The following is a 12,124-nucleotide window of genomic DNA, read 5'->3' on the forward strand; positions in this document are numbered from 1 at the left end:
AATGGACACAAGACACTGGGGGGTGGGGGAAGCCGGGGGAATGTCAAGGGGGAGAAAAAAGGAGACATGTGTAATACTCTTTGTAATACTTTAAGAAATAAAAAAAAAAAAATACTTCCTCTCATTAAACATGGAATTTTAGATAAAAGAAGGGCATTTATGTTATCAAGAGTTTATTTAAATTTCTAATGACCGCTTTCTAAATTCTGATATTTAAGACATCATTAGTGTATTAGAACCTTAGAGACAGTTGAGTTAACCAAAATCAAAACAAACAGAAAATCCTCTGAGCTATTCTCCTAACCCTTTTCAATTATAAAAGATCATCAATTTTATTCTCTTGCTTTTGCTGGAGATTAAAGTCACAAAAGCATTCTCCAAAGCAACATTTTTTTAAATGTAAAACAAGTATCCTATAAAAAATGAAGCTAGCCATGTCAGTTAACTATACAACAGACAATTCTTTAACAGTACAATATTAAAGTCATGACTGTTAAGGGGACTTTCCAATATGGCAGAAAAAAATTCCCTGCATTTTCAGAATTATAATATTTATTTGGCAGATTCAAACATGAAAACAAACAAAGACTTGATAGACTCTTAAATACATACTACTTACATGACACCTTGTAGAACTTTCTGGGGATCAGGGTCAAATAGCCTGTCAACATAGTGGCGACTGCTAGCTGTTACTTCCTAGAAAGTGGGGGAAAAATTATGACATCTGAAGCCATGCAAATCACAAATTCACAGCATCACCCACAACATCAAATAGCTATATAATCTAACTTAAGGTAAGTACACTAGAATGTCTACAAAATGCTTATTATATTAAATCATTCTGAGAAAAGTTGTGACAAGATAAATAAAAAGATGAGGAAGAAGATAGCTGGTTCTCACTGAAAACATAACTAGACAGTAGGACCTTTGCGCTAAGCCCTGCAAGTTTTGCCAACGGAAGTACTGGGCATTAAGAAGCAGTTAAGTTTCTTAACTAGCTGTTGGATGTCACCTATGTATGAAAAAGAGAAAGGAACATTGCTTCTGTTTAGTGCCCACTAAAGGGAAAGAAAACCTGGCTCTCAGCAAGGAAAAGGGGTATGGACTTCATCAATGGTCTTCGAGGGGTAGTCTAGGTGCAAGAGAAAGTGCCTCAGATTGCTGTACAGTAGCTGCACTGCTAGAATGCAGACATATGCAAAAATATAAACTAAAACAAAGGAGTTGTCACTTTCTGTGAGGGGAAAATAATTAGGAATTAGAGTGATTGTTCAGGTCCGAGACAGTTAGCTAAGCTGAAATGGCTAAAGCTGGATATAAGGGGGAGAGTGAGCGCATAAAGAGCAAGAGGAGACACTTACCTCCCTTTATTTGTATCATGGGGCTTGCTCTATTATGTTATTTCTTACATATAATAGTGATTTTTTTTACATTTAATTCTCAATACTTAACCTTATTTAAAACAAAGAACATTTCTTGATTATTAGTTTAAGAACCAGAGAAAAAGCATTTTTGTCCCTTGCTTTTTCTTTCTGATGCCTGCTGAAATATACTCATGTACCCATTAGCAATAAATTATTATAGAGAAGAGGAAATACTTTTCAAATTTACCCAGAACCCAGATCAGTAAAGAGTTCATTGCCAACACACAGTGCCAGCTTAAGCTTCTGAGTCAGCAAAAGTAACTGAAGAAAAACTACATAAATTCTAATTGCCTGACAATACAGTTAATAAAAAAATCAAAGCATATTTTCATATTATGAGCTTGCAAGCAAAATATACTCACAGGCAACTCAAATGCCCACTTTAAAATGTATTCCATTTATAAAGAACGAAGCCAGAGGTATATCACATTACCTGACTTCAAATTATACTACAGAGTTACAATAATCAAAACAACATGGTATTGGCAGAAGAACAGACACACAGACCAATGCAACAGAATTGAGAACCCAGAAATAAAAGCACAGGTATTTGGTCAAACAATTTTTAACAAAGGAGCCAAAAACACACAATGCAGAAAAGAAAGCCTCTTCAATTAATGATGCTGGGAGAATTGGAAAGCCACATGCAAAAGAATGAAACCAGATTATAGTTTGTCCCCTTGTACAAAAATGAATTCGAAATGGATCAAAGATCTAAATATAGGATCTGAAACAATACAATCCACAGAAGAAAACATAGGTACTAAACTTATGGACCTGAGTTGTAGAGAACATATGAATTTGACCCCAAAGGCAAGGGGAAGTAAAGGCAAAAATAATTGAGTAGGACCATATCAAACTAAAATGTTTCTGCACAGCAAAATAGACCAACAACAAAACAAAAGGGCAACCAATGGGATGGGAGATGATATTTGCAAACAATAGCTCCGACATGGCATTAAAACCCAAAATATACAAAGAACTCATACAGCCCTACATGGTTCGGCTCAATGGATAGAGAGGCAGCCTGCGGATTGAAGAGTCCAGGGTTTGATCCCGGTCAAGGGCACATACCCGGGTTGTGGGCTCGATCCCTAGTGGGGGGCATGCAGGAGGCAGCCACTCAATGTTTCTCTTTCATGTCAATGTTTCTCTTTCTCTCCTTCTCCTTTCCTCTCCCTCTAAAATAAATACAAAGACATATCCTATGTAATAAAAGCCCATCGACCGAATGGCGGGATGACCAGAAAGATTGGTCGCCCAGTCGCTATGACGCACACTGACCACCAAGGGGCAGACGCTCAACGCAGGAGCTGCTCCCTGGTGGTCAGTGTGCTACCACAGTGGGAGCACTGTTCGGCTGACCATGATGAGCAGCTGCTCCTGCGAACCCCAGGCTGATGGGCAGAAACTTGGGCTGTGATCCTTGCCTCCTCGACCCAGGCTCCTCCTCCTCGCTCCCTACCGCCTCCTCCAGATGCCTGCAGGCCGTGCAGTGCTGCCGCTGGGCTCGCAGAGCTGACCCCAGAGGCTGGGAGGCAGGTTCGTGGCTGCCATGGGACTGAGGCTTACTGCACCGCCTCTCAGAGCTATTGTCCCTGGGCCCAGCCCTGACCGGGTCCCCTGGAGAGGCAAGTGCTCCAGCTCCACGGAAGATGCCGGACCAGGGAGCAGCTGCTCAGAGGGCGGGTCCACCGCCACTCAGCAGACTGGGATGAGTGGCGCTCCCACAGCAGGCCCATCCCTGCAGGCCACGTCCCCCACCAGTGCACAAATCCCATGCACCAGGCCTCTAGTTTTAAAAATTTATCTTTGATTTTACTGCTCCTGTCCACACACTCTCCTACAGCTTCTACATCTCTTGCCTCTCAATGTGGTTTTTTAAAAGGTAGTTGAGTTTAAGATCTGTATATTAAACAACATACATGTGTCCATTAGTAGCAATTTTCTTTACTGTTCTGAGTAGGTACCATATGTAAGGCACTGAGGAAGTCATTAAAGATTTAAAAAACATTTAGTAAGGCACCGTCTCTGCCCTAAACAATGCATATTCTATTGTAATCATGTTTACATATTTAGATTCCCTACTTGAATACCAACATGAAGGTAGCACTGAGGAGGGAGTTAATAAACCAGGAGAATCAGTAAAGACTTCTTAGAGGAGTTGTTTTGGGAAATGAGTAAGAGTGCACAAGAATGGGCAAAGAAAGAATCAGTGTCATAATCACAGTAATAGTGCAAGTGAAGCCAACGCCCATATATTGCCAGCAAGTATACCAGGAGCTGGCACTGAAAAAGGAGGGAGGGTAGAGAGGTGACCACAGAATGTAAAACACAGAAGGCTAATCAACAGGTGACCATAATTGCAGAGCTCATATGGGCTTCTGTTTTAAGTTCTATGCTAGGTGCTAAAGAAGGCAGAAGAGAATGCTATGGCAAAACCTTGTATTTAAGAAGCTTACACTCTATAAGGTCAGTCATGTACACAAAAAAATAATCCTCTGAGCTGCCTAGGTATTAGTAAGTTGAGGCAATACAGTCACTTATTCACTTTTATTTTACTTGGTGCTTTTGCCTAACATATTCATTCATTTGTCTGTCTGTATAGAACAATTCCTATTATTTCACTGCTTTCCTTGTAGATCAGGTCACCTCTGCCCTCCCAGCCCTCTTTTCTCTTCTTTCAAAAGGCAGCCTGGAAATATAAGAATTTGAGAGAAGGCAATTGGTACAGATATTAAATAGGTTGGTGTGGAGAAGCTTCTCTAAGGTGACATTTGGGCCTTCCTTCCCCTCTTCCTCTGTCTCCAAGGACCATTTCTTCTCCGGCTCACTTTTAACTGCCTCTGTAACTTTCTAAATAAACTTCCTCTTATAATTTGGAAAAAAGAGAAGGAAACATCTGAACAAAGACCTGAAGAAGGTAGAGGAGTAAGTCATGCAGCTATCTGGGAGCAAAGCTTTTTAGGCAAAGAGAAGAACAAATGCAAAGGCTCTGAAATGGGAAGTGTCTGCTGTGCTCAAACAACAGGCCATTACAGCTGGAGCAGAATGAGCAAAGGAGAAAGCAGCAGGAGAAAGGTCAGAGAAGAGGGGCCAGATGGTAAAGAGCGTGTTGTCCAATATAATCACCACTAGCCTCCTATGGCTATTGAGCATTTGAAATATGGCTAGGAACTGAACTTAAATTTTAACTTTAATTAATTAAAATTAAAATTTAAAAACCAATACAGGCTCTTTCCGGGTGGCGCCAAGCCATGGGCATCTCTTGGGACAACTGGCATAAGCGCTGCACTACTGGGGCAAGCGCTTATGAGAAAACCCTACCACAAGAAGCAAAAATACGAGCTGGGACACCCAGCTGCCAACACTAAGATTGGCCCATGCCGCATAGACACAACCTGTAGTGCCTGGAGGCTGGACGTGGGCAACGTCTCCTGGGGCTTGGAGTGTTGTATGCTCAGAACAAAGATACTGATGTGTCTACAGTGCATCAACAACCAACTGGTCCACAGCAAGCCCCTAGTGAAGAACGGCATTGCACTCACTGACAGCACACCATACTGACTCTGGGCTGCAAGAAGGGGGCCAAGCTGACTCCCGAGGAGGAAGAGACTTTAAACAAAAAACGATCAAAAGCCGAACCGGTTTGGCTCAGTGGATAGAGTGTCAGCCTGCGGACTCAAGGGTCCCGGGTTCGATTCCGGTCAAGGGCATGTACCTTGGTTGCAGGCACATCCCCAGTGGGGGGTGTGCAGGAGGCAGCTGATCAATGTTTCTCTCTCATCGATGTTTCTAACTCTCTATCCCTCTCCCTTCTTCTCTGTAAAAAATCAATAAAAAAATATATATTTAAAAAAAAACAACGATCAAAGAAAATTCAGATGAAATATGATGAAAGGAAAGAGAATGCCAAATCAGCAGTCTTCTCAAGGAGCAGCTCCAGCAGGCGAGCTTGCTTCCTGCATGCTTAGATTCAAGACCAGGGCAACGTGGCCGAGCAGATGGCTATGTGCTAGCGAGCAAGGAGCTGGAGTTCTAGCCGAGGCCAATCAAGGCCCAGGAAGGCAAACATATCCTCTTTCCTCCTATCTTAGCTCATGTAAACAAGGTGTGTATTGTTCTAAAAAACAAACACACACAAATCCAACACTGGATTCAGTTATTAGAAAACTTTTAAAAGTGTTTAGAACTACTTGGGTATGCAAATCTACTTTTTCAAGTATAAATTTTATGAAACCTAAATACCAAACAAGTATTTCCAATCAACATTTAATATCCAAATTGTGTAAAATACACACCAGGTTTTGAAGACTTGCTATAAAAAAGCAAAATAATTTCACCAGTAATTCCTTACATTGATTACATGTTGAAGTACTATTTTGCTATATTGTTTTAAATAAGATATATCAAAATTAATTTCGTACATTTTTCTTTTTACTTTTCAGCATGGCTACTAGAAAATTTAAAATTATGTGTGTGGCTTGCATTGTTTTTCTACTGCACAGCACTGGAATAGAGCTTTGTTGGTCATTATAAGGATTTTTATTTTTATGGTGTTGGAAAGCAATTAGAGTTTTGGGGAAAATAGAGACATGGTCTGAACTTGTTTTAAAAGGATCTCTCTGGTTGTAGTTTTAGAAATGTGTGGAGGGAGTTAGAAGACAAAAAGCAGGGAAACTAGGCGGGAGTCTATTTCAATAATCAGGAATGCTATTATTTCAGAGAAATAATACTATCCTGGACTAGGGCAAGAGTTTTGGAGGTAGATTCCTGATTAATGTTAAAGTTGAAATGAGTCAAATTGGATATGCTGTCAGACTAGAGGTGGAATGTAAAGGAAGAGAGAAGCCAAGAATAACACTAAGGTTCTTCCCTGAGCACCTAGAACAGTGATGGCGAACCTTTTGAGCTCGGCGTGTCAGCATTTTGAAAAACCCTAACTTAACTTTGGTGCAGTGTCACATATAGAAATTTTTTGATATTTGCAACCATAGTAAAACAAAGATGTATATTTTTGATATTTATTTTATATATTTAAATGCCATTTAACAAAGAAAAATCAACCAAAAAAATGAGTTCGCGTGTCACCTCTGACACGCGTGTCATAGGTTCGCCATCACTGACCTAGAAAGACTGAGTTGCTAGTTACTGAGATGAGGAAGATTGTGGGTGGTGCGGATCTGAGTGAGAAAATCAAAAGTTCAGTTTGGGACATGTTAAGATTGAGAATTTTATTAGACATGCAAGTGAGAAGAATGTCAATTTGGTAGTTGGATAGATAAGTCTAGAGTTTAGAAGAGAGCTGTGTGCTGGAGATACAAAATCAGGGAGTTGTCAGCATATAAATGGGATGAGTTCAATAAGGGAGTGACCATAGATAAAGCAACTCCTGAAGAAGGAACTCTAGAGCACCTGAACCAGTGTGGTGGAAAGAAATCCAAGCCAAATGAGAGAATGTTTCAAGGAGGGAGTGATTACAAAGGCCAAACATGACTGATGTGTAGCATAAGATGATAACTATGATCTAACCACTGGATTTAAGAACAAGGAGGCCATGAGTGATGTTGACAATAACAGTATGGGCACAGTGGTGTGGCCAAAGCCTGCTTTGAGAGGGTTTAAGAGAGAATGGGAAAAAGGAATTAGAAAAAGTACATATAGACAGCTCTTTCAAGGAGTTTCATTAATAAAGGGAAGTGAGAAAATAGAAGAGTGGTTAGAAAAAGAAATGGAGTCAGGAGCTTTTTTTTTTTAAAGATGAAATAAATTAGAGCATGCTTATTCATTGATGGAAACATTTTTTTTAATAGAGAAGAAAAATTGATGATGCAATGGGGTAGGGGAGAACTTCGGAAACAATGTTCATGAATAATTCACAGGGAATTGCCCTGGTTGGGTGGCTTGGTTGGTTGGAGCACTGTCCCATACACCAAATGGTTGCATGTTCGATTCATAGTCCGGGCATATACCTAGGTTGCAGGTTCAATACCTGGTCAGGTACAGGAGGCAACTGATCGATGTTTCTCACATCTCCCCTCCGCTCCTCTCCCCTCCATTCCCCTCCCCTCCCCTCCCCTCTGTCTCTCTCCTCCCACCCCCTTTTTCTCTCTCTCAAATCAGTTAAAAAAAAATCCTCGGGTGGAAAAAAAAGATAAATATTTTTATAATACCTGACACTTGTTTAGTATGTTACAGTTTACAAAGCATTATCCTATCTATTTTCTCATTTAATTCATATGCTATTTAGAAATTAAAATATTATAATACACTTTTCAAGGGGGAACTGGAACTGTGACCCCTAAGAAATGAAAGTTTAAACTAGCAACTGCCAATCAAAATTTAATATGTCCATTATTCCACAAACTACTAGGAACTTCAAGAGAAAAGTGTTCATAATGTTTGTTCATTCAGGTTTGTTAGGGAAAATCTTGGTTGAGGGAGAGATGAAAGAAATACAACCAAAAAAACAGGATGTTTGAACTCTAAAATTCAGTTTAAAACCTATTTCAGGCTGAAATTGAACATGTAAATTAAATATCTTTAATTTACCAGGTGTTATGTTAGGTCCTGGTAATAGAGAGATAAGATATGAGTCCCTTACTCTCAAGGCGTTCACAGCACAGAAAAGAAGCAGATATGTAAGAAAGTTACAAATGTAACTTGAAACACACGATAAGTGTAACCATAATTTATAGAATAGTAGTAACTGAGTATTTACTTAAATGGTATATATTAGTTTCCTGCTTTTTCTTACTTAATACAACTGGGGCACTATATAAATTCTTTAAAAAGTTACAATGTGAGGATAGTTAACTTACCTATGAGTTTCACTTCAGGAAAAACTAGCTGGTACTACAGAATATGTTTTAAGAAGAGGGTGTTAAGACTGGTACAGTTGGGAACCACTAACTAAAATAGCTAATGTTCCAGTTAACTGGGAGCTCCAGAAACCCTTCCCCATCCCCAAAATTTGATTTTCTAATGTCTCTAAAACTCTCAGTCCCTTCCTCTCCCAAATGCTTCCTTTGGTTGCTTTGAAAATTTTCTGAGATGCCAAATTCACAATTATTCATTTTGAAGCCCAGGGACACTTGATGTGTTTGTATTTGGCCATATAGAGCTTAGGGTTGCCACAATCCAGCATATCAGAAATCAATACTTTGATATCAGCATTTTCTTAAATTGTGCCTTAATTTCTAATCATATGTTCTCTTTGGTTCTGGTGAGATAGTTCAGCTCACAAAATCCTAAATACTGCTACCTACTGTTGCTTTGAAGAGTTCTGGTGATATGTAATATTTCTCTGCCAGAGGCTTATTTCACTTTTAAGCAAAAGTAATCACTATACAATTCCTTCCCAATTTTGAGGGAAAATATCTGCATCCCTCTGGAACAATACAAACAGGCTAATATCACCAACAAAGAAAGACCTTTTCCTTTCAGACAGCTATCATGGCCTTCCACTATACTCCAAAATTCCCACTGGCCTCCAAAAGGAGGAAAAATTAGAACAAAATGCAAGTACTAGTTAAAACCCAAGATTTTGGTGGTTTTTTATTTTCTTTTTCTTCTTGTATTCTGGTAAACTTCTGACCCCATTAGGATTTTCATTCAATTTTTTCAGACCAATCATATAGTATTTTTGCAACTATTTTCATCCTTAATTTTTTTAAATCATGCATTCATTCTTTGGTGTTTCTATAGGTTCACAGCACCCTTCCTCCCTCAGATTAATCAAAAGCCTGCTTTTCTGCAGCCTCTAGCAACTTTGGAAAGTTTATAAAATGGCACCTCACAGCTGGCTGGGTCCTATCAGTATAGAATGTAATATACCTATGACAACCAAGATGCCTGGAGTATAATCTGCTTTAATTTCACGAACACAATCATGAAAATTCTTAAATATATAATTTTAAACTTAATCTTCTTGGGTAAAAAGCAATAAATAATTAAGACTGAAAATCCTTTACATGTTAAGAGAACATGTTTTAAAATAAATAGTAAATAAATTAGTGCTCATAAAGTTTGAAAATAAAATTCTCAAATGTAAGGCTGTGCACACATTTTTTTTTTTCTTTCAATTTAGGTGTTTGGAAATGTGACTGACACTTTAGGACAGCAGGCAAGTCAACCTCTCTGGTTCTGTTTTCCCTGTTGAAAAAGAAATACAAGAATGAACTACAGCCGAACCGGTTTGGCTCAGTGGATAGAGTGTCGGCCTGCGGACTGAGGGGTCCCAGGTTCGATTCTGGTCAAGGGCATGTACCTTGGTTGCGGGCACATCCCCAGTAGGGGGTGTGCAGGAGGCAGCTGATCGATATAATCTGCAGGTTTCTTCCAGGCAAAGATTCCATAATTTTACAGTCACACAAAAAGAAATCTATATATATAAAAGCCAAGCAACTAGAACACCAAAACAACTGAAACGACCAGTAGCTATGACGTGTACTGCGGCTGGCCAACCAGCCTGATTGGGGGGTGGCCCCCCCGCCCCCGCTGGATCAGGGACAGGGTCGGCCAGTCAAACTCCCATGGCCCCTCCCCCTCACCGGCCCGGCCCCATCGGTCCCCCTACCCTGATCAAGGGTGGGGCTGGCCAGCCAACCACCCGTGGTCCCTCCCCCTCACTGGCCCTGCTCTATCAGCCCCCATTGGGGCGGATTGGCTGGACCATCTCCCTGTGCACAAATTTGTGCACCAGCCTCTAGTTTTTTTCATAATAGAAAAACTAGGCACAATTAGATTAAAAGGGATATGAAGAGTAGCCTTTATTTTTTCTGTAATGAGTGTTTAAAGTAATAATATTAATATAGTCCTGGCATAATACTGACAATTATAAACGTGCTTTGGTGATCACAAGAACTGAAAGCAATTTATATTCATGCTTCTTCCAGGTGCTGCAGTGGTTCATCCTTTTAAAGTATGGTACAAATCACAAAGAACTATATGTATTTAGATAACTGCTAAAGCTCCCTCTCACCATTAAATTCTATTTGTTCACTCTACAATGTAGACAGAAATGTTTGAAGACCAAGGGCCAAGGAGGCATCACTCCAGATAGAGTAAATAAACTAAGTAAGGATGTATGGCACAAAACATCATAATCTGGATGTCAAAGAGAGCAAGAACCATCTCTGGGGCATAAGAGTGACAATGTTTGTGAGGAGTGTTACAAAGATTGAGATATTCTCTGGGTTGGCTGGGGTTCATTGAAATGTCTCCAAAAATGATAAGCTACCTCAGAAAATCCACTAGGATGCATTCAAATGCCTACTTCCCAATCCTGAATGACAGTGAGGCTATTCAGACATGCGTGTGGTGTTGTCCTGGACCATAAGAATAGTTTAAATTGCCCTAACAGGTTTGGCTCAGTGGATAGAGCGTCGGCCTGAGGACTGAAAGGTCCCAGGTTCGATTCCTGTCAAGGGCATGTACCTTGGTTGCGGGCACATCCCCAGTAGGGAGTGTGCAGGAGGCAGCTGGTCGATGTTTCTCTCTCAACGATGTTTCTAACTCTATATCCCTTTCCCTTCCTCTCTGTAAAAAATCAATAAAATATGTTTTTTTTAAAAAAAGAATAGTTTAAATTATTCAAGATTGCAATCATGTAATGATTTAAGAGATCTTGGGTACCATCTTTCATGGTATACCTCAGAAGTAGTATTGTCCAGACAGGCTCGCTGTCTCCAGATTTTAAAAGGCCTTATTTGCTTCAGATTTTTAGAAGCAGTAAACATACTTGGCTTGGAGCTATCCATGGTGCTGGACTCAGAGTCAGCCCACCACTCCCAGCAATTGGTACATTAGCTTTCCTATTATAATACCATCAGGAGCTGCTGATCCATCACCCACATTGTGGCCTAAGACAATCATGAGCCACTTGTGATCTCCATCTAGTCCTCTCTGCCTGTGCCCAGACCCACAAGTGCCTTACTTTCTCCTAGCTTGGATCTGCACTAACCTAGCTCTGCCTCCCAGGCCTGCTATACATCTACCACACAAAGACCTTTCTGTAGATATAGTGCATCTCATGGAAGATCACTGACGTACTCTGGGCAACAGATTATGGTTCTTCAGAGCCAAGTATCCCACATGATACATTACATGAGTTTTAAACCATATTGTTATAATTCCTACCATTTCGAAATGGTTTTAAATGACTTTAAAATTTTGCTATGTTTTAGTGGTTGACTTTGGGATGTGTAAAGAATAGGCACTGTTAACTCAAGATTGATGTGTGGGTTTCAGGGAATCCTTACTTAGAAATTATGTGATTCTTTAGGCATATGCATATATTTCTGGGAAAGAGGGTGTTAAGACTATTATCCTTAAAAGGTTAAGAACCACTGATAAATATGCTGATGATTCCCAAATAACGATCCCCTTTGTATCTGTGGTGTAATAAATATATTGGGTCTTTGTCCCAGTTCCTGACACAGAGCTCATAAAACCACTGGAATTTCCTGACTAATATGAATGTCTTTGGTTATTCATAAGTAGCCCCTTTTGAGCACACGAGTTAATGCTAATGAATGATTAAGTTGAGGCCCCTAGAAAGCCTCAGGATGGGACTTATTACCAGAAAGAACAAGTGATTAGAGGGTTTGAATTTTTTTAATATATATTTTTTATTGATTTCAGAGAGGAAGGGAGAGAGATAGATAGAAACATCAATGATGAGAAAGAATCATTGATTG

At 39.9% G+C, this 12,124-nt stretch overlaps 1 protein-coding gene across 5 annotated transcripts in view; it reads right to left on the reverse strand.

Moving 5' to 3' along the window:
* ARMC8 (armadillo repeat containing 8) overlaps window positions 1-12,124 on the reverse strand; it is a 79,224-nt gene that overhangs the window by 55,705 nt on the left and 11,395 nt on the right. For all 5 annotated transcript variants that reach the window (XM_014537487.1, XM_005863527.2, XM_005863526.2 and 2 more), the window contains exon 2: window positions 620-696. In XM_014537487.1, coding sequence (XP_014392973.1) covers window positions 620-696 — 77 coding nt within the window. The remainder of the gene's footprint in view (window positions 1-619; window positions 697-12,124) is intronic.

Source organism: Myotis brandtii, unplaced genomic scaffold (genome assembly GCF_000412655.1).
Source record: "Myotis brandtii unplaced genomic scaffold, ASM41265v1 scaffold18, whole genome shotgun sequence".
NCBI classification, from domain to species: Eukaryota; Metazoa; Chordata; class Mammalia; order Chiroptera; family Vespertilionidae; genus Myotis; species Myotis brandtii.